This window comes from Chionomys nivalis, chromosome X, assembly GCF_950005125.1.
Source record: "Chionomys nivalis chromosome X, mChiNiv1.1, whole genome shotgun sequence".
In the NCBI taxonomy this organism is placed as follows: Eukaryota; Metazoa; Chordata; class Mammalia; order Rodentia; family Cricetidae; genus Chionomys; species Chionomys nivalis.
This window is the reverse complement of record NC_080112.1, coordinates 48,479,826-48,503,003: the sequence shown is the minus strand read 5'-3', so window position 1 is coordinate 48,503,003 and position 23,178 is coordinate 48,479,826. Positions and strand designations below refer to the sequence as shown.

General features: G+C 33.7%; 1 protein-coding gene across 1 annotated transcript in view; it reads left to right on the top strand.

Moving 5' to 3' along the window:
* Nucleotides 1–23,178, top strand: part of Cfap47 (cilia and flagella associated protein 47) — a 307,853-nt gene that overhangs the window by 26,478 nt on the left and 258,197 nt on the right. The window contains 8 exon segments of the mRNA XM_057760135.1: nt 4,444–4,633; nt 5,753–5,969; nt 8,823–8,975; nt 10,362–10,551; nt 10,639–10,735; nt 13,127–13,343; nt 13,640–13,881; nt 18,432–18,562. Of these exon segments, the coding sequence (XP_057616118.1) occupies nt 4,444–4,633; nt 5,753–5,969; nt 8,823–8,975; nt 10,362–10,551; nt 10,639–10,735; nt 13,127–13,343; nt 13,640–13,881; nt 18,432–18,562 (1,437 nt within the window).

Genomic DNA, 23,178 nt, shown 5'->3' with positions numbered 1-23,178 from the left:
TGAATTCTAACTTTAATCCATGGTGATCCGATAAGACGCAGGTGGTTACTGATATTTTTTTGTAACTGTGTAAGTTTGCTTTGTTACCGAGTATGTGGTCAATTTTCGAGAAGGTTTCATGAGCTGCAGAGAAGAAGGTATATTCTTTCCTATTTGGGTGGAATGTTCTATAGATGTCTGTTAAGTCCATTTGATTCATTACCGCCATTAATTCTCTTATTTCTCTGTTAGGTTTCTGTCTGATTGATCTGTCCATTGGTGAGAGAGGAGTGTTGAAGTCTCCTACTATTAGTGTGTGAGGTTTGATGACCGCCTAGAGTTTTAGCAATGTTTCTTTTACATAAGTGGGTGCTTTTATATTAGGGGCATAGATATTCAGGATTGAGACTTCATCCTGATGAATTGTTCCTGTTATGAGTAAAAATGTCCCTCTTCATCTCTTCTGATTGATTTTAGTTTGAAGTCAACTTTGTTAGAAATTAGTATGTCCAAACCTGCTTGTTTCTTAGGTCCACTTGCTTGATAAACCTTTTCCCAGCCCTTTACTCTGAGTAGACGTCTGTCTTTGTGGTTGAGGTGTGTTTCTTGTAAACAGCAGAATGTTGGATCCTGTTTTCGTATCCAATCTCTTAGCCTGTGCCTCTTTATAGGTGAGTTGAGTCCATTCATATTAAGTGATATTAATGACCAGTGGTTGTTAACTCTGGTCCTTTTTTCTTTCTTTCTTTCTTTCTTTCTTTCTTTCTTTCTTTCTTTCTTTCTTTCTTTCTTTCTTTCTTTCTTTCTTTCTTTCTTTCTGGGTAGTAGAGTTTGTGTGTTTCCCTTGTTTAGGTTGTGCCAATCTCTTAGCCTGTGCCTCTTTATAGATGAGTTGAGTCCATTCATATTAAGTGATATTAATGAGCAGTAGTTGTTAACTCCGATCCCTTTTTTGGTAGTATAGTTTGTGTGTTTCCCTTCTTCTGGTTGTGCTGGTGAAGGGTCTCTAGATGTCTGAGTTATTGAGGGCATTGTTGGACTCCTTGGTTTGTACTTTTCCTCTATTACTTTCTGTAAGGCTGGATTTGTGGCTACGTATTGTTCAAATTTGTTTTTATCCTGGAAAATTTTGTTTTCTCCATTTATAGTGAACGGAAGCTTGGCTGGGTATAGTAGTCTGGGCTTGCATCCATGGTCTCTTAGTTTCTGCAATACCTCTATCCAGGACCTTCTGGCTTTCATGGTTTCCATAGAGAAGTCAGGTGTAAGTCTGATAGGTTTACCTCTATAAGTAACTTTGCGTTTTTCCTTTGCAGCTCTTAATATTCTTTCTTTATTCTGTACGCTCTGTGTTTTGATTATTATATGGCGAGGGTATGTTTTTTTTTTTTTTTTTTGATCCAGTCTATTCGGTGTTCTGTATGCTTCTTAAACCTTCATAGGTATATCTTTCTTTAGGTTGGGAAAGTTTTCTTCTATAATTTTATTAAATATATTTTCTGGACCATTGAGCTGCACTTCTTCCCTTTCTTCTACTCCTATTATTCTTAGGTTTGGTCTTTTCATTGTGTCCCAGATTTCCTGAAAGTTTTGTGATGAGAGTTTGTTGGATTTGCTGTTTTCTTTGATATGTGTGTTTATTTTCTCTATGGTACCTTCAGAATCTGAGACTCCTTCTTCTATCTCTTGTATTCGGTTGGTTATGCTTGTTTCTGTAGTCTCTATTCGTTTACCTAGATTTTCCATGTCCAGCCTGCCCTCTGTTTGTGTTTTCTTCCTTCCCTCCATTTCAGTTTTCAAGTCTTGAACTATTTCCATTATCTGTTTGATTGTTTTTCCTTGGTTTCCTAGGGTATCATTCACTGATTTACTCAATTCCTCAAACTTTCTGTTATACTTCTCATCCATTTCTATAAGGGCGTTTTTTACATGCTGTTTAAGGGCCTCTATCACTTTCATAAAGTCAATTTTTTCTGCTTCTTCTTGATTAAGGTGTTCATGTCCTCCTGTTGTAAGGTCGCTGGGTTCTGGTGGTTTCATGTTGTTTTTTCAGATTTTTGAGTGAGTATTTGCATTGACGCCTGCCCATCTCTTCCTCAGAATGCTCCGCTATGGATCTTCTTGTACAGGATCAGGTCTCCTTGCCCACTGATGTACCTTCCCAGTGATGACACTCCCCAGTGATGGCTCTCCTGGTGTCTAGATTGGATGTGCGTGCTGGTTGTGTAGCTAGTAAACAAAGGGCCTACCTTGCTTGCTGCAGGCAGGCTATTGAGACAAAGGAACTACAGCCTGCCTACTTGCCCTCAGGATTCAGTCCCAGAGCCCAAACAGGCTGAGATGGGTGATGTTAAGTGCCCGAAGAGGGGATTGAGGTAGAAGGAGGGGTTCTGGATGCAAGCTGGGTCGGATAGGAAGAGAGAGGCAGTATCTGGGGAGTATAGCCCCTGCAGGAAAACCAGGAAGTGACCTTAAGTTTCTTGAATTAGTTATGTTAGAACATGGGCCTACCCATTCAGTGGTCATTTCTAAGAGGCTCGGTCCCATAGACTGAAGAGATCATGCCTGGCTTCTTTGCATCTCACCGTGGAACAGTTAATCTCTCTCTCTCTCTCTCTCTCTCTCTCTCTCTCTCTCTCTCTCTCTCTCTCTCTCTCTTTCTCTCTCTCTCTCTCGTGCTGTGGGTTTTACAAATCCTAAGTGGATTCTAAACAGTACCTGGTAAATCCCAGATTCTTGTCATATAAGCAATGTTGAACCAAATTATTTCCTGCTGTTCCCTAAAAGCTTTTATAATACTTTTGTCTTTTTTTTTTTTTCCGGGACTTTCTCTGGGTAGTTACTTGGTGATTTTCTCTAACGACCTTTCTCTGGAGCTCACACCACTCTTTCCCAAATTTAATTAAAACATATTTTATTATATGTATATTAGAGTTTTTTTCATGTGTGTTTGTATGTCAGTACACCACTAGCATGCCTGGAGAGTCTAGAAGAAGGTGTCAAATTCTGTAGACTCGGAGTTAGAGAAGGTTGTGAGCCACCTTGTGGATTCTGGGAATAGAACCCTCTTCTTCTGGAAGAGTGGCTTAACTGTTGAACCAGCTTTTTTTTTTTTTTTTTACGATTTTTAAACAGTTTTTATTTCCTGAAAAAGAGCATTTTCTCGACATTCGGTATCTTTAGAAATGCCACTCTCTGCGGTCTTTGCTTTCCTCTTGCCGTGGAATGCTGGGACACTTCCACGCTGGTTCATTCTGTGTGTGGTTCTCTCTTTGGCATTGCCTGGTTTTTGCATGCTCTTGGCTAACTTTCTCGTCATGTCTACTGTTTCAAATCCAGGGTCCTCATAGAAGATCTTCAGAAAGCTTTAATCCTAGCACTCAGGAGGGAGAGGTAGGTGAATCTCTGCGAGTTCGAGGTCAGCCTGGTCTACAGAGTGAGTTCCTGGACAGCCAGGGCTGTTATACTGAAAAACCCTGTCTCGAAAAAAAAAAATTAATTAATTAATTAATTAAAAGCAGTCAGAGCACATCGGTCAGTTTTCTGTCAAACACTTCTGCGCTGACTCTGGTGAAACACTAGCTAAAGGTCTCTTAAAGAGGGGCAGCATAAGAACTGGACCGCTGGCTGTCAGTAGAGAGCAGGTTGCCGTTTTAGCAGGCGGAGAAATGAACCAGCTTTTTAACCGATCGTCTCATTCACCTTTGTGCAGGCTCTCTCCTTCTTTTCTCTCTTATCCCCATTTCATATGAAATTCCTCTATAGGTTTTAAAATGGTTCTTTAGTAACCCAGCCATGTTTGTCTCTCCTATGTATTGTACAATTTTCCATATAATTCTTTCTCTCCTGCCGCACACCGCGGCCTTGGTCTGTGCTCTATGCGCTAGACCCCAGTTCGCAAGCTTCGGGAAAGGGGCTGGAGGTTGCACAGACCTTCAAACACAGGTAGCAAAAGCAGAACCAAAAGCATAATCTATATAAATGTGTTTTCTGGAGATCTCCACACCTACATTTCTCTCTTCTTTGGATGTCAGTGCTAATTGTTTTTACAGCTACTGTAATTGCAGACCACAAAACAGTTTAGGTGGTTGAGAGTGAAGAAAATGCCATGACGGCTTTTAGACATTAAGCAAGATTCCTGATATGTTGAATTTTTGTTAAGCCTTCGATAATTTCTAAATAACTGGAAAAGTTAATTTTAATGAATTTTGTCATTTATTTTTGTGCAAAAGTGGATTTGGAGATTTTTGATATATTGTTTTTGAAATACTGTTGTATTATGTTCTTAATTTCCTTAAAATTCCAATAATGGGCATCATATAGCTTGTTGTTGATGTTTCCTAAAAGTGCTTATAAATCTCCATGGTGAAATCATGTTGCTTGAAATTAAAATAACCTGTATTTTAAAATTTGTTTTTATTTTTCCTAACAATAGAGTACTGATTGAGTTTTCTTTTTCTTTAGAATGTGATTTGTTCATTTGTTCCACATCAAATTGGAGTTTTTAAAGTGAAGCAAGTGATTGAGATTATCGGCCCAGTGGTAGATGAAAATTTACGGTCGTTGTCAATGAAACCATTTCATTATATACATTTAGAATTCAACAGCACTTGCAAAGCTATCACTAAGAAAGTCGGGGTGAAAATTAATCCTGGTATGTTATTGTATTAGTTTTACACATCTCTGATGTAATTGTTGTTGTTAATATAAGAGTATATGTATCAAACAGGGTAAAAAACAAGTACTGTCCCCATTTACAAAACATCTATCAAAGTCACCTGTTGAAACACAGGTCTTATATACTAGTACTGATTATTAAGTAATTCTCTGTCTATACTAAAGATTTACATTTCTGTCATATTTTCAGTAGATATTGTGCTGATATTTTGAGATGTTTTATACAGATGCTCAAATATTTTAATGGTTTCTATGTTGTATTCTTTCTATAATTTTGTTGGCTTTTAATGTAAACTAGTTTTGACTATATCCAGATTTTCTTTGTGCTACAGTTTCATCCAGTCATATATAATGTTTTATTAATTATACCATGTGACCTTGGTTAGTTACAATTCTTGTTACCTGAAAAATACCTTTCACTTCATATGGATTAATTTAAATCTTCAAATTAGCGTGCTTATTGTTATGCATGCAATTTATTAATATTTGTTATTTGCTAAATTATTTTACATAGACACCTCTATTTTATTAAGTCATTTGTATTTTCTTAATGTGTTTGAGAATTTAGCATGTTAAAATCAATTGCTATGAAAATTCTATTGCTGTGAAAAGATACATGACTATGGCAACTTTAATGAAAGAAAGTATTTAATTGGGGCTTTCTTACAGTTTCAGAGGTTTGGTCTGTTATTATCATGGTAGGAAGCATGATTTATGCAGGCAGACATGGTGATGGAGAAGGAGCTGAGAGTTCTACATGTGGATTGGCAGACAGAAGAGAGAGAGAGAGAGAGAGAGAGAGAGAGAGAGAGAGAGAGAAACACTGGAATTGGCATGAGCATTTGAAATCCTAAAGTTCACTACCAGTGACACACTTCTTTCAACAAGACCACACCTACTTTAAGGCCATACCCCAAATCTCTGTCAATAGTATCACTCCATAATGACCAAATATTTAAATCTGTGAGCCTATGAGAGCCATTCTTATTCAAATCATTATACCAGTTAACTAGTATATGAAATAATCCTTGGCTAATTCTTGGAAATGTACAATACAAAGGACTAAATACCAACTTACTTTTCAATTTTATTAAAGGGATATCCCCATTGATCAGTAATCCCACAAGACAATTTGTGATCAAAGATTCAGAGAAAAAGGATGATCATCCACCTGTAGCAGCAATGCTCCAGTCAGCCATGACAAACCTTCATAATCATCACTCCAATGACATGTCAGTGAAGGGTGCATTGATTGCCTTTCCTAATGACAGAGCTGCAAGTATCAGGTGTGAAGACCACCATGAACAATTCAGGTAAAATGTAATGTTAATAAATTAAAATTCAAAAGACATAATATCCAGGATAATTGGCAGAGATCTGACAAGATCCTGGCATTAGAAAAGAAAAGAAAGCAGTAATTACTGGAGGCAGTAATCAGAATGAAATTATGTTTGTCATTTTGTATGTGGAGAACAATGGCTGTTGAATGTTAGTGTTTGCCTTATCTAACTTTTTATACACTCTGCTGTGTACTTGTGAGGCAATAGCTGGCATACAAAATAGTTTTCAAAATCATATTAAGAATATCAATATATAAATGATAGAAATAATCACTATTGGTATTATAATTAGACTCCAAAATAATTATATTTTTAGCATAATTATAAGTTTGAATTTATCTGAATAAAACACTTTAACTTGTAAGAAACTAATTAACTGTTGTCATTGTCCTTGTTTTCTCACCTCAGAGTCATATTTCTAGTAACTCCTCCCCACGTGATCTAAAACTTCTCAGGTTTAAGTTCATAAGGAATGTTTAAGCTACAATTTAAATTCGTCATAATTCAAGGACATTACTAAGTTAAAGGTGGCAAATACATGACTTTCTGGACCTCAAGATTTTAATATACCCATAAGTAAACAAGGGTGATTTTATGCCAATGTTTATGCTAACAGTAGACTAACTAAACTTAATAATAGCCCTGTACTTTTTCTACTTTCTTTATTTTTTGGTGGGTATCATTAAGATCATTTAATTTTGTGCCGACATTCCTACTTTACCATTTGATTCTTCAGTCCACATTTTTGCTATCTATAAAAGAAAAATTCTATGACATTTACTGACTTTCCTGATATTTTAATATATGAATTCCTTTCATATCTTTCTTTTCTTTGTTTCTGTTTGATCAGTACCATAAAAACAGAACTATAAAAAACATTCTGACATTTAAAATTGTTATGCATTATGAAAATGCAATTGTATGTTTTCTTCTGGCTCATTGCCTCCAGTACCCTGAGATGATTGCTTCTGGAAACATTTTTGACTTTTTTATGAACCTATTTTCCTATGCAAAGTTACATTTCAATTTTATTTTAACAATTTGATTCTGTGTCTATAGATTAGATCATAAAAATTAACAGAAAAATAAACTTTGCCATTCCTATTATTTAATAGTTATATTTAATTCTCTCAATAGAGAGTTTTTTACCTTATCAAATCTAGTAATGTTATCAATGAAATGTTAAAAAATAAACCAAAGAAATTTTATTCTAGTGCATTCACTTTTTGCTAAGAATTAAAATTACTATTTTGTTCTTATGTATTTAACCCCTTTAATTTTTGAGAAAAATAATGTAGATAATTTTGTTCATTGTAATATCCCTTCTGCTCATAGCAGTGTTGAGAATGCAGGTGAATATTGGGTTATTTATTTCTGGGAGGACTTAAATAAATGCCAATTTATTGATAACACTTCAGAAACAGAAAAAAGTAATTCCTTCAAAGTTCAAATTTATGACCAAATCAGTGAGTTTGTTAGACTTATTTTCAGAGCACTGTGGAGGGGTTGCTTAACAATAGTGTGCATGATTGCAAAATAGCTAAATCACTGCAAAGGGTGACTGCAACATGAATAAATGTCATGAAAGTTGTATCATAGAGCCCCCCTTTCATTCAACCTTCCATTAGCTTTTCCCAAGGTTACTTGCATCTGGAGGATCACAGGAGTAAGTAATGGCTGTAGTCCCAGTTGAGGGTCCTATGGTCCTTCTCCCCTTCTACTATTAGGCTATGAAGAGCTTCATTACCATATTGATAGATCTAGCTATCACTATACTGTTCTGCTCAATTACTTGTTGTGTGTACCAGGAATAGGTAATTCCTACTCTAAAATGGTGATTGGCTGATCATGTTATACCTGGAAAGAAAATAGCCATACAACATAGACAACTCAGTAAGTTGTTTTTTAATAAATAAGAGAAATGATTTAGTTGCATAATAAATATTGTTTATTACATATTGGAAAAAATAGTGCTTACTCCAGGCTACAGAAATAATTCTATATGCTTAGTCAACTCCAGAGTTTAAGGAAGTAGTTGTTAGAACAACAAAGAATCCCTCCTCCAGCAGGTTCCTAAAAAGGAGCCGACAGGAAATTTTCCTTCAGAATGATCTTTATTAGAAGAGAGAGCCCAGGATCTGGACTTGAAATGGGAAACCATGAGAAGAGATAGCGGCTTTATTTCTTAATGGCAGAGACGTACCATTCACTTCCAGAAAACAAAGAGAATTTCTGTCGTTTAGAGGTTTTCAGCTGGTGAACAAGTTTATCATGCGATTTATCATAGTCTGGCCTCAGCTTTGGCATGGGTATCATCATACACCTCTTTTGCAACTAAACGTGGGAGTTTCTGTTCGGCTATAGCACAGAGTGATCTTTTAGAAGTTCTGTCTCATAGAGCCACAGTGCTTTTTCCATGATTTTAATTTCTGGGAGGGAGCAAATGGTACATAGACGTTATATAATCTATGTTTAGTGAAGAGATTCAGTATTCTTTATTTCTTCTAATTCTGGTCATAATTTTAAAAAGATGTATACATATATACATATATGTATATAACATACACATATATGTATATAACAATATTAACACACATACAACCCATGCACATAGGTATATCTCACCCTTATCCTCTTTTGCAATGATGTCTTTGTATACCATAGGATATGCATTTTATCGTACTCACCATGTAATGCACTCCACTTGATATTGAAATTGACCAGTTGGTACTTGGTATAGTCTAATCAAACAGGTATGTGTGCTTGTATGCTTGCACACACACGTGTGTGTGTGTATTTTAACATGATATGTTGTTCACCTTGTAGAACAATTTTCACAAAGATGCCAAGGCATGTTTATGTGGATCCTGATTATGAATACACTGATTTGGAAAAATTGGAAAGGAAAATACATCGAGATTACTACACAGACTATATTAACAGTTTAAGAAATGCACGCCTACTTAAAGAAGCACTGAGGTAAAGATAGTTTTTCAAATAATGTGCCTAAAGACCAGATTTGTTTTTCTTCTTAAATTGATTATTTGAATATAAATTTCGGGAGTACAATACAATGGTTGGATATAAAGATCAAATCAGGGTATTTGACATTGTCATCATAAATTTATAGTGTTTGATCAATGTAATAATTGAAGATTTTATGAAGGGTAATGCGAAATTTCAGGACATCTATACAATGTATTTGGTTTAAATCAGTGTAACTAATGCTTCCTTAATTTTCTTGTCATTGCTTTTAGTGCTTTGTATTCCTACTTACTAGTCTCCACATCTTTTTAGTATTTGTTATAATTTGTCTTTTTAATAATAGCCATTTCAGTGACATGGGGTGATAATCTGTGTCAGTTTGATTCTTGTTTTTCTGGTGACTGAAGACACTGAGCTTTAGAAAATAAACTTTATTGGCCATTGACTTTATTTTAGAAGTATACATTCATTTCATTTCATTTGTACACAATGTAATTTGATTATTGAGTGGGCTGTTATTACGCTTTTGAGTTATGTGTGTATTATGGATACATCTCTTTTCAAATGAAAAATTTGCATATTTTCCCCATTGCAAGAGTGGTTTCTACCTTTTATCATCTTTTTTGCTTTGCAGAAGTTTCTTAGCTGGATAAAGTCCCGTTTGTCTGTGCTTTGAGTGTTTATCAAAAAATTAGTACAAAAAAATAAAATCTGAAGTTCATTTTATGTTTGTATTGATTATTATGGTTCAAATTTATTCTCCATGCTAATATTAAATTTGTTTTTTATGCCTTAGTTTCCTTTTCATTTTGAGTTGTTTTAGTAGCATTTCAATATATATTAAAGGCAAAACATCTAGTTACTTTTGTAACTTTTGGTAGCTTCCTATTTGCAGTTTTCTTAGTTAGTTTTTGCTAGAAGCAGATCCTGAGGTAGGGATTCTATTGTATGTGATTCACTAAAGCATATTTCCAAGGAAAGCAGTGTAGGATGTAGGAGTCAGAACATAACAAGGGAAGAATTGGTGTATTTCAAATGAAGTTTGTTCTCAGCCTGATGCCAACATTTTTTGAAGATAAATGATATCATTGTTTCTATCTTGAACCAAAGAGGCTTTTCTTTTGGTCCAAACCACTCAGTGACTGTGATCTGTTTTTTGAGTGTGACAAAAAAATAGGGGTGCCTGTAACTTCTTCTATGAGCTGTTGAAGAAGCGTAGAGGCCAATTAGTGGAGGAAAGCATCTTTCAGATTAGTATGCCAATTCAGTTAACTGTTTTTCATGGAGGACATTTGTGCTTATTATTGTATTTTGTGAACAACTTTTCCTCAATCAGTGATTATTATTATTATTATTTTATCATCATCATTATTTTTATAGGGAACGCAGGTTTCCAGTAAGTGAAGTCGATATAGGCATGCTGCCATCATCTGGTATAAAGTCACCATCATTATCTCAATCAGAAATAGAAGAGATACCTTCATCTTTAAAGACTGTTTCCCTCAGAGCCAAAAGATTGCTAAGCACCAAGAAAATAGCATCCAGGGAGACAGAATCTCTGCATAGAAAGGCATGTGAATGTTTTCAAATTTGTTCTGTAGTGAGAATTCTAAAAATAATTATTACTAATATTGAATGATTAATTTTGGAAAAACAGATTTCCAAAGGACTTAAATCGAAGCCAACCACTCACCAAGAAAAACGTGACTGCAACAAAGTTTTGACACCAAAGCAAATCCATCAAGTAATCGTTGGTAAGATTATACAGAAATCTACTACACTCGTGTGTGTGTGTGTGTGTGTTGGTTTTATTTATATAAAATATTTGATTGCATCCACCCCACCCCAACTCCTTCCAGGTCCTGCTTACATTTCTAACCACCCAATTTTATATTATATTCTCATATTATCTCACTTTTTCTCTATTTCTCTCTCTCTCTTTTCCTTCCTTCCTCTTCCCCCCTCCCTTTCAAAAACAGATTTCAAGATGGTAGAATAGGAAGTCCGTGGCTCATTTTACCACACAATATTAACTATGCAGCTGTTCTTGGACAAATGTGTCATTGTGAGAGCTTTGGCCTTCAGTTCCTATTATGCCTAAAGACAGACGAGGATCAATTTTACCTGATAGTTCTGTCAGGCTAACTGATTATAGTCCTATGTTTAAACAAAAAAATAGCTTTAGTAGCCTCAGCAGCAGTCCCCAATCCCAAATTAGATTTATTCTTGTCATCAAGGCCTATTATACAACATGGTAACTGTAATTTAAAAAGATACATGAAGCCGGGTCATGATGGCGCACGCCATTAATCCCAGCACTTGGGAGGCCAAGGCAGGTGGATCTCTGTGAGTTCAAGGCCAGCCTGGTCTACAATAGCTAGTTCCAGGACAGGCTCAAAAGGTACAGAGAAACCCTGTCTCAAAAACCCAAAAAAAATGAAGATACATGAATGTTGCTGAGACTGAATTTTTGAATTTTCTTATGTCACTGTACACAGGTACATGAGGTAATGCATATGCTAATTACCATTGTTTAACTATTACATAATGTAGACATAGCTAAAACATGGAATGGATTAAAGGGGGTGGTAGAAAGGAGGTGGGAGGGGAGAACAAGAAGAGAGGGACATGAAACTATGGTTCGTAGGTACAATAAATAAAGATTTAATAAAAAAGATTAAACTAAAATGACACAGTACAACAAATTTAGTATATGGCTAGAGGTAACCCATGAAGAAAAAAAAAATCTCACTATGTTTTTCCTGAAAATATAAAGAACCCAAGACTAGTGAATAGATAAGGAGCCAATAAACTATTTAAAAGAGTTGTATTCTCATGAGTAATACACAAAATAAAATTATTTTAGTTTGTTGATTCCTTATATAGTCACACACAAACCAACAATGTAATTTATGTATTCTACTCGTAGGTATTTTTTCCTAAAGAAATGACGTTGTATTTCAAATCAGTACTTGTTATCTAAAATGTATAGTAGCTTTTTAAAAGTAGTTAATAATTAGAAACTAAATATTAATGAATAGGTGAATAAACCAACCCAATTAAAATATATACACAAAGGGAATATATCCTAGTTTTATTTTGTTTTTTAGGATTAAAATACCCTGACAAAAGGCACCCTAGGGCAGAAATCTATTTTTAACTCAAAATTCTAGGCTACATTACATTATTGTGGAGAAGTCAGGATAGCAGGAGCTCAAGACAGCTGGCTACATCAGTGAAGAACAGAGAGAAATGAATGTTTACATGCTTTAGTGTTTAGTTTTCTTTCTCTATTCTTATACATTTCACAACTTTAAACCAATGTATGGATCCACCAAGAGTGGTCAGCGATGTCCATACCAATCAAGATGATAAAGATAATTCTTCATAGAAATTATTTTTACTCTTTTGGGGTCTGCCACCCAATTCCCAAATAAATACACTGAGACGTATTCTTACTTATGAATGTCTCATATTAGCTTGACTTGTTTTTAGCCAGCTTTTCTAACTTAAATTAACCCATTTCTCTTTAACTACACTTTACTTTCGAGCTTTTTCTTTCCTTTATTCTATTCACTATTACTCTGTGGTTGACTGTGTGACTGGCAGGAAAATCGTGAGTACAAAGTTAGCTTTGGTGATACAGTTGAATATTGTCTCAAAATAAAAAGGAGATTATGTATAATTATTATACCATATATATATTATACAAAATATATACATTAAATTATAATTAAAGCTTTTGGCTATAGAAGAAACCCTTAGGAAACAAGTCATGGAACTGAAAATAGTTTTTTTAAGAATTAGATATTGGTAAATAAAGTAAATATATTCATTGGTGAAATGTTGGAGATTAAATTGATGATAAGAATTTTATTGTGATTATTATCTTACCGTGAAATTTTTCATACTAGAATATAGTCATATTGAACATGAAGCAATAATCTCTAAACATGAAGCTTTGGTATGATCCATAAAAGCATGTTCATGTCTGATATTGTACAAAATAATTTTGTGATATTATACTGTATAGTTTTGTGTTAATTTTAGACAATTTATCTTACCAAAATAAAGTCTAAAGACATAGAAAATGAAGGAACACCTTTGTAAGAATTTTACTTAATAATCTACTTTGATTATTTCAGGACCATCTGTTCTTAACTTTGGTAATATTTGTGTAAAATCTACAAACACTCAGCTACTTCACATTGTTAACATGCTGCCAATGTATATACTGATACAGTTAGATATTAATTTGGAAGAACTTCGGAAAACCAACCAATTTTCCTATGTGATTCCACCTACATCTAGTACATATATTTCGATGGTATTTGAGTCTTCTACCAACGGGAAATTTTGGAAGTAAGGTTTATTTCTCAATTTTTACTTACTGGAGTCATTTATGGTATTAATTTACTTCAATAACTGTAACATAGATTATATTTTATTCCAAAGTATAGGAGGTATATAATATGCCTCATTTTGTATACGTGTATATTCATATAGTTCAGTGGTAATCTGATTTTCTCCATCATTATTTTCTGAATCAATTATATATGATAATCTATAGCATCTATACTTTATATGTATCTGAAGTCTTTAATTATAAATAGGTACTGTGCTATCTGTTAAGTTTGGGAGTTTCTACTCTGTTACAGATCATTTACCTTTAGAATTAACAACATACCTGGTGGACATATCTTAGTGATGGCTGTCATCCTGCCTGTAAAACTTGAACTGTCTTCTAATGAGGTTGTGTTGAAACCTCAAAACTTCTTGTTGAAAACATGTTTTCGGGGGACAGTCAGGCTATATAATTATCTGAATCGTCCTGCCCAGTTTGAATGGAAACCAGTAACTGCACTGAGAGGAATTGCATTTACTATTCGTCCAGCCCAAGGTAATCATATATTTTGTTTTTATTTAGAAATTAATTCACTCCTGAATTCAGGCATTAATAACTTACTGATCACATACTATGTACTTATGACAATAGCATAGAAGTAAACTTGATACTATCATCAAGAGCATTTATTTTTACATGTGTAAATATGACTTGAAAATAAGGATCCTGTGTTGAAGTTCTAACAGAAATGCATAATAAGAGCTATATAGAGATGAAGATGTTAAGTTCTTGGTTAACTATATGGCTTAACAAGTTAGAAGTTTACTAGACAAGATAGGAAGATAGATACCCAGAGAAAAAATGATGGTGTAGTGTTTAGATCAAAGGTAAGATTAAATTTTAGGAGTTCTAAAACCTCTAAGGCTGTCAAATTGTTAATTAATATCCACTGACATTAAATGTAATCTGAATATACATTTGCTTATGAAAACTATCATACAATATGAATATGTATCAAATTAGCACATTGTATGACTTAAATTTATACAGTATTTTTCAGTTAATTATTTTAAATCTACTAACTTATTCACATCTGAGTATTGTCAAGTCTATTATCTTGCTTTGTGTTTGAGCACACAACTGAGTCCCTCAATCTATACAATGTAGAACATTAGCCATTGAAGATACTCCTAAAAAAGTCACTGCTTTTTATATTTTTAGTATAATTATAAGATTATTTAAAGTGACTTATATTTTCTTAATTTTTGAATTATTTTAAATTAGTTATAACTTGTCATAAGTACAACTAATAAAATAAATTCAAAGCAATGAAAAAATTAAAACTGTCATTTATTAAGAATACTAGTATAAGCCAGTCTGAATTACTGCTTTTGATGGGGCCCTGAAATAGTTACCCATCCATTTAAATTTGAGTATGCTTTTCCTTACAAACTCATAATTTCATGTATTTTTTCATTATGTAAACTCAGTAACTTCTAAACTGTGATTTATCTAGTAGCCTATCATCTTTTGCAAAAATCATTGTGTTGTGCTGTGAGGACCTTATAAGGACAGAAGGTATAATTTAAAAAGTATATTGAAAGTTACCAGTTGATCAATACTACCTTTTCATTCTATGTGCTTATACTTCTGCAGTGAGATGGGAAGATCTGAATCTTTGCATCTGCACTGACTTACTCTGGTGTTTTATAACCAGCTAAAGTCTAGTGCTCCATGAGTGCCAAGTAAAATAAATATTAAGACTGATCTTAGCTTCTCACTTATTATTTTTTTTTTGTGAGCAATTTCCTCTACGCGTGCTACTTTCTTCACCTACATGTGTACTAGAAACAAGAGTTCTTGCTGCTCTTCCCAGAACCTACATGGCCCATCAACTGTCTGTAACTCTCTTTCAAGATGATCTGACACCCTCTCCCAAACTCTGCAGGCTCTTGAATGCATATGGTACACACACATATATACTCAGGCACACACACACACAAACATAAAAAAAAATGTTTAATATTAAGTGTATATAAAACTATAATTCTCACAAAGGATGGTAAATATAAATGATAGGTATATGATTGAAAAATTCTTATTTTTGAACTTTTTTATTTGAAAGTATTGTCAGCTTATCATATATCTTGATATTTATTTCTATTTTCCACTCCTTTCTCTTCTTTCTTCTTCCTCTTAAATTTTCTCCTCAATGTCTTTAGTTATAATTTAGGAACAGTTGTTGTTTTGAATGTAAATTGTTTCTGATTATATAATAAAAATATAATATTTTCTTGTGATTACCAGACAGTTTAAAACTGTTCATAGTAGAGTGTTATAAATTAATCTTAACATTAAATTTAATTTATTGGTATTGATAAATTTTAAAATTGAAAAAAGAACTTTCTCTATAATAAGGTTAGACAGAATTCAAGGATAAAGTTGTTGAAATGTCTTAATAGCCTGGAGTTATTTAGCAAATTTCAGCATAATTTTTTTTATTACTACTTCTCAAATTCATTTGCAAAAACTATTTTAAATTGTAGTGTTTGTAACACTGACTTCTACCGAGAAGACAAAGAAGAATGATAGCAAATTTCTATTTCAGAGATACTCCATAAGCCCTTTCAATTTATTTCTACAAAGATATAACAGTTTTAGATTAGCTATAAGTAGTCTGGCTATAGGCTTTGATCAATTCTCTGAGTTTTCATTAATGGTGCTTAAAAAGCACAGTGTAATATGCTTTTCCAACTTCTGTTATTTCTATCTTAACTGTGACTTAATTGGCAGTCCTCCATGGTATTGTTGGAAATGCAGTGATGACACATAGTTTGAATAAAATTGAATAAAAGTAGAATTGCAAAGTTACAAGTGTCATGCTAGTTAAGTTTGGCATGGTCTTAAGAATTCTTTGGAAAGGAGATATTGGTGTTTGCTTCTTTTGTTTGTCCATGACTTCTTTCATATGTTTTTAGACAAACTAATTATTATAGCATGCAGATATTAAAATGTTTAATTCTATATAAAATTTTATTTGAATAATATAATTAAGTTACTTAAAATATAATTTTTTAAATTTTTTTGTCTAAAATTTAAGAAAGTATATAATATTTGTAATCATATACATGCATTTTAATATTGTTTCCTTCAGAATATGCATGCAGTGATTACTCAGTTTTATATTTTCAGTGTTTACGCTTTTATGCAACTTTTATTTGGCCTCTTGTATATCAAATTTAGTCATTTACCCTTCTGTCGTTTTTTTGTAAAGTGATGTGAATAATGTTATATTAAGATTTGTTCCCAAGACATTGATATTGTTTGAGTTGGTATTTGGATAGTGAGTATTATAACAAGGAGAAAGTGAGACTGAAACGATGTTTTCTGAGATAGAGTTCACTTTTAGTTTAATTTTTCTATGTGTTTATTTAGTTTATTGGCTTTTTCTTTGCCAGTACAATGACTCAATACTTGAAACTGTCTTCAGTTAATTCACTTGACTCTCAGTTTTCTTCACTGAGCAACATTCCCCAGCAAATCTCAACTCTCATAATACTTGATTATATGACTTCTTTCGATATTATCTGATATGCACAGTATTCTTAGAAACTTCATTGTGTTGATTGGAGGGAGGAATTCTTTTCACATAAATACATCAACATGAATGTGTAATCTTTTTAAAAATCTTATTCCTCTTATTCTCTTGTATCATTGAATCTTAGTTGTTTATTTTCCATCACAGCTTTTCCTATCCACTAATTTCTTAAGTATAATGGGGTGACTTCTTCCTGAACACACCTCTCTGTCCCTTTTCTCATCTCTATCAGGACTTTCTTTTTTTGTTGTTTACTGGCAGTGTGATCTTGACAGACCTCTGTACAGCAAACACTTCTATAACCAACTCTTTCATGATTTATGGTTCATTATTACAGTATTAGCCTCCAAGAATACTGAAAGTCTGCTACTTGGTGCTTTCTGATTATCTCATATTATATCCACCACTTATATTGAGTTTTCATCTTCCCCTAAGGCCATTGCAAATACAGAGGTCAGTTTTCTTTTTTATTTATGTAGCATTTTCTCCCTTTATTTTATATATCAAACTCAGTTTCCTCTCCCTCCTCTACTCCCATTTCCTCCCCTCCCTGAATCTCATCTACCTCCCACCCCATCTACTCCTCCTCCATATGAGGTCAGCATTCTATCTCTTCATTTTTTAAGACTGACAAAGGCAAAGCAAAACAAAACAAAAACTTTCACTGCATGCAAGTTAAACCAACCCCAAACTAAATTTGTTTGTAATGGCCCCTCATATCCCCTTTAGTGTCCTGTGTCCTCAAACTTCAGAGACTCCTTTCTTCCTGAGGAATAATGTCAAACTAATTTTTCCATCTGGTATTCTTGTTTTTTTTGATTAAATTATTCATTTTTGTTGGTCACTTTTATGTCCTTGGCAAATTTTGCCATCTTACAAAGTTCCAACTCATCCATGCTTCATGTTAAAACTCACATACAATACAATGAAGTTTTCTCTATTTTCTTGGAATATTTCACATTTCCCCTTATACCTTCTGCTCTAATTTTGAACTTTTATGCATCATTTCCTTTTGAAATTATGAATTTTATTTTATACCTAATGTTTCTGATATCACATGGTCTCTCTTATGTCATTACTTTTAACTCCATCAGAAGTTAATCTCTAAAATCCATAATAGTAATTCTTCCTTCTGAAAATGTAATAATTGTTTATATTGATAATTACTTCAGAATATTGAGAAATTAGAGGAGATAATTTTGTCAGGGTTCACACAAAATTTCTGTTGTCTGTAGATCTCTAATGTTAATGTTAATTGCTGTGATAAACATTCTGTTGTTTTTCAAACATTGGCATATTTTGGTATACATTTCTATTTTAACCTATGATCAAATTGATTTTAACAAAATCTAGGACTGTGTTCATTTAATAATACATCACTTATAATGTCTCTGTTATTTAAATATAGTTTGTTATATAATGCCTTCATATTTTACACTATTTATCCTAAATATTTACAAAATTAAAAATGAAAATATCTTGTCTTATTTTATCTTTTTCTTTGTAGGCGTTGTTGATCCTTATTGCTCATTGGAATGTGAAGTCACCTGGCACCCAGGTTTTAGTTCTCCGGAGAAGGGAGAATTTATACTTGAAGTCTTTGGAGGAAATACTCTGACACTGAAGTGTACTGCACATGTAATTATTTCTCTTTTTAATTTTTTTAAAAAAGAAAACAATCTTTTTTCATTTTACATACCAATCCAGGTTCCCACTTGCTCTTCTCCCATTCCCTCCACCTACCCTTTCATCTACTCATCACAAAGAATAAGGCAAATTGCTTTGATGAAGGACCAAGACCCTCTCTACTATATCCTGTACTGTCACACTGGGCAAAACACTTGAATTACTTAACAAATATTCAGCAGGCTTGGTGGTGCAGGCGTATAGTCCCAGATACTTTATGTTGGGACAGACAACTTGTTTGTTTCCCAGCTGCTGAGACATGAAATAATAACATTGAAATTATATTAATTACAACACTGCTTGGCTAATGACTCTAGCATACTCCTAGTTAGCTCTTATATCTTAAATTAACCCATTCCTTTTATTTTGTATTTTGCAACTAATTTGCAGCCTACCAGTAAAGTTCTGGTGTCTGTCTCCTGCAGCAGCTACATGGCTTCTATCTCACTCTGTCTAATCTCTCCTCCTCTATTTGTTTACAATTCCTGCCTTGCCCTATTCTGCACTGCAATAGGCCCAAAGCAGCTTCTTTATTAACCAATGGTATTCATAGCATATAGAGGGGAATCCCACATCAAACTTAGATGCTGAGATACAAGGTCATAATATGTCTGCTTTGTCTAAAAAGTGAGTTCATGATTTATTGATTAATGATGTAAGCTTTAAGTTTCTTGCTCCTACTGTCAAGCTTAATTGTTGCCATGACCACACACCATGATTAACTCCTATCCCTTTGGAATCCTAGCCAAATAAACTCTTCCTTCTTTAAGTTGTCTTGTGTATGGTGTTTGATCAAGAGGTCAAAAAGAAACTAATAAGACCCATCTTCTTGTATTTGGGGCATAAATGTTCAGGATTTAGGCTTCATCTTTCTGGATTGTTCCTGTGATAAATATGAAGTGTCCTTCTTCATCTCTCCCGACTAATTTTATTTTGAAGTCTATTTTGTTAGATATAAGATAGCTATACCCGCTTGTTTTCTTAGGCCCTTTTGATAGGAAAATCTTTTCTCAATCCTTTACTCTGAAGTAATGTCTATCTTTGAGGTTGAGTTGTTTTTTTTTTTTTTTTTTTTTTTTTTTTTTTTTTTTTTTTTTTTTTTTTTTTACAGCAGAAGGATGGATCCTGCTTTCGTATCCATTCATTTAGTCTGTTTCTTTTTATAGGTGAATTGAGTCCATTGATATTAAGAAATATTAATGAATAGTGATTGTTAATTCCTGTTATTTTTTTGGTGGTAGTGTTTGTGTGATTACTTTCTTTGGAGTTTGCTGGTAGAGGTTATCTGTTGCCTGTGTTTTTGTGGGCAAAGCTAACTTCCTTGGGTTGGAGTTTTCCTTCTAGTACTTTTTGTAGGGTTGGATTTGTGGATAGGTATTGTTTAAATCTGGTTTTGTTGTGGAATATCTTGTTTTCTCCATCGAGGGTGATTGAAGTCTTTGCTGGTTATAGCTGGCTGGGCTTGCATCTGTGGCCTCTTAGTGTCTGCAGAACACCTGTACTGGACCTTCTGTCTTTTATGGTTTATTGGGAAGTCGGTTGTAATTCTTTCTGATAGGTCTGCCTTTATCTGTTACTTGACCTTTTTTTTTTTTTTTTTTTTTTGCAGTTCTTAGTATTCTTACTTTATTCTGTATGTTTTCTGTTTTGATTCTTATATGGTGATCAAACATTTTTTTTACCTGTTAGTCAAGTCTATTTGGTGTTCTGTAAGCTTCTTGTACCTTCATACGGATATCCTTCTTTAGGATGGGAAAGTTTCCTTCTATGATTTTGTTGAATATATTTTCTGTGCCTTTGAGGTGGACTTCTTCTTCTGTTTATTAGTCTTAGGTTTGGTCTTTACTAGGTGTCCTAGATTTCCTGGATGTTTTGTGTTAAGAATTTTTTGGATTTAACATTTTGTTTGACCAATGAATCTATTTTCTCTATAGTATCTTCAACACCAGAGATCCTCTCCTCCATCTCCTGTGTTCTTTTAGTTATGCTTGCCACTGTAGTTCCCGTCAGTTTATCCAGATTTTCTATATCCAGAATTCCCTTGGTTTGTGTTTTCTTTATTGCCTCTATTTTAGTCTTCAAGTCTTGAACTGTTTGAACTGTTTGCTTCACCTGTTTGATTATTTTTTCTTGGTTTTCTTTGAGAGATTTATTGTTTTATTCCAATTTTTTGTTTGTCTTTTTTTCATTTGTTTAAGGGAACTTTTCATTTCCTCTTTAGACATCTCCATCATCCTCATAAAATTACGTTTAAGATCATTATCTTTTGCTTCTTCTGGGTTAGGATGATCAAGTCTTCCCATTGTATGATCACTAAATTCATGTATTACCATGTTGCTTTTTAGGTTGTTGGATGAATTCTTGCATTGGCACCTACCCATCTATTCCTCCAATTGGTGCTGGCAATGTCTTTGCCTTTTGGTTCAGTCCTTGCAGTGGCTATCTGTGTCTTTGAGAATTGTTCTTGTTCTGCTCTGTAATGTTGCTGTGTCCTAGGTAACCTCTGTTATCTATCTTAGCCTGCTTTCTTGGTCCACTATCAGTCTGCTCTCTTTGTTAGTTCTCTTGGTCCATTTTGTGGTGTCACAGCCTGTGCTTAAGAGTTCCTCTTAGGTAGTGGGGAGAGAGGAAGGTTTGGGAGCAGAGTGGGACTTGTAGCTTACAGAGTCTGATCAATGAGATGGAATTATTGGAGCAGCCTATCTACAGTTAGCTTGCTTGCTGGCTGGCTAGAGAAATCTGAAGCAGGTATGGGAGGGGTCCTGGGGTTTTGCCAAGGTATGGAAGGCCTAGAGAGTGGGGTGCCCTGCTGGATGGGTGATCATTCATCTTTTGGTTCTCTCTGTATAGTCACAGCCTTTGCTTCAGAGTTCCTCTGAGGTCACATGGATAGGAGGGTTTCAGAGTGGAGTGGTACTTGTAGCTTACAGGATCCAATCGATGGAATGGGGGTGTTGGAGCCTGTAATTATTTCTCTTGAATGTGATTTTTATCTCTTTCATTACAAATTATATGGCTATACAGTTGTTTTGACTTATAAATACATGTAAAAATTGAATTAATGTAATAATTATTTTAACTAGTTCATAGAACTACTTGCCTATTATGAATGAGGAACTATCTCAGATATCCAAGAACTTTGTGGAAGCAATACTATTTTGCCAGAGGCTCTATAAATATGTAGTAGCATCATGGAAGTCACTTGAGAGTCACTTGTTCATTATCAAACAATATACAGAATAATAGAGAAAATTCTATTGTATTTATATTATTTTTCCTACAATCACTGTTAATCTTCAAGTATTAGTTAGTAATTTAGTATGGAAAAGATCATGTAATTTACATAAAAAGAAACTAGGTTTTTTTTTTACTATAGAATATGTTTTTTACAATAAAAATGAAAGGTGTGATGTATAACTAAGTCTCTTTCCACAGTATAACCAATGAGGCTCTAACAACATGTCTTTTGGTAACCAAGAATACATTTTGTTTATGATCCCAGAAATTTTAAACAACCCAAGTATTTTCACTGAATTCTATATTTTATGAACATAGTGATCTCCTGTGTTTCATCTATGAAGGTGCTTGTAGCTTATACATATGAAACTCACCAATTTTAGGGATTGCAAGTGAGTCTCAGGACACAGTCGGGTCTTCCCTCAAGTCCAAGCTTAAAATAAGCTGACTCCTCCTAAGTTTGTGTATAAATCCCATATTATTTCTGAAACTTTTTCTTAAAGTAAAATACACATACATATAGGTACAGATAATAAAAGTATGTATCATTTAGCTTTTCAAAGTGATGCCTAGATCAAGAAATAGAATATGATGGGCATAACAAAATAACAGCCTTTTCCCCGGGCCACATTTCCCATAACCATATACCTCCCAAGGTTATTGCTTTCTTCATTTATGATAAATTAATTATGGCCTAAAATTTATGTCCACATAGTCATACTACATTATTGCATGTATGCCTTCCTGTTATAATTAGGTTTGTAACACTAGTCTTTGCTGACACATTTGTTTGTAGATTACTCATTGTCCTCTTTGAAGAGTATTGCATTTGGGTAAATGTATTGTCACTTATGTTTACATAGCTAATTAGAAAATGTGTTCTTATAAATGTTTAATGTGTTTCATTTTCATTATCAAAACTCTCTTTTAGTGAACAGATGCACAGTATTTATCTGTTTATGTAATTCTATGTAAGAAGTTTAATATTGTACTTTTGCTCACATAGTCGACCTATGCCTATTTTTCACTAACATACAAAAATGACTAATTAAATATTATGGATTTGGCATTAAAGTAGATACTATTTATTGAGCAGCTACTATGTGTCAAGTGCCATGCTAACTTGTATTTATTTATTGCCTCATCCTTACAAAACTATGAGGCATTTAATGTATATATTTATATACGTTGTTAGTGGTGAAGAATTGAAAGACTATGGTGTTAAGTAATTAATAAAAATTCACAAATGGTTTATTCCAGATTTAACTGCCTCTATAAAGTTGGAACATATTGTGTGTGTGTGTTGTGGTGTGACTGTGGATCACACCCAG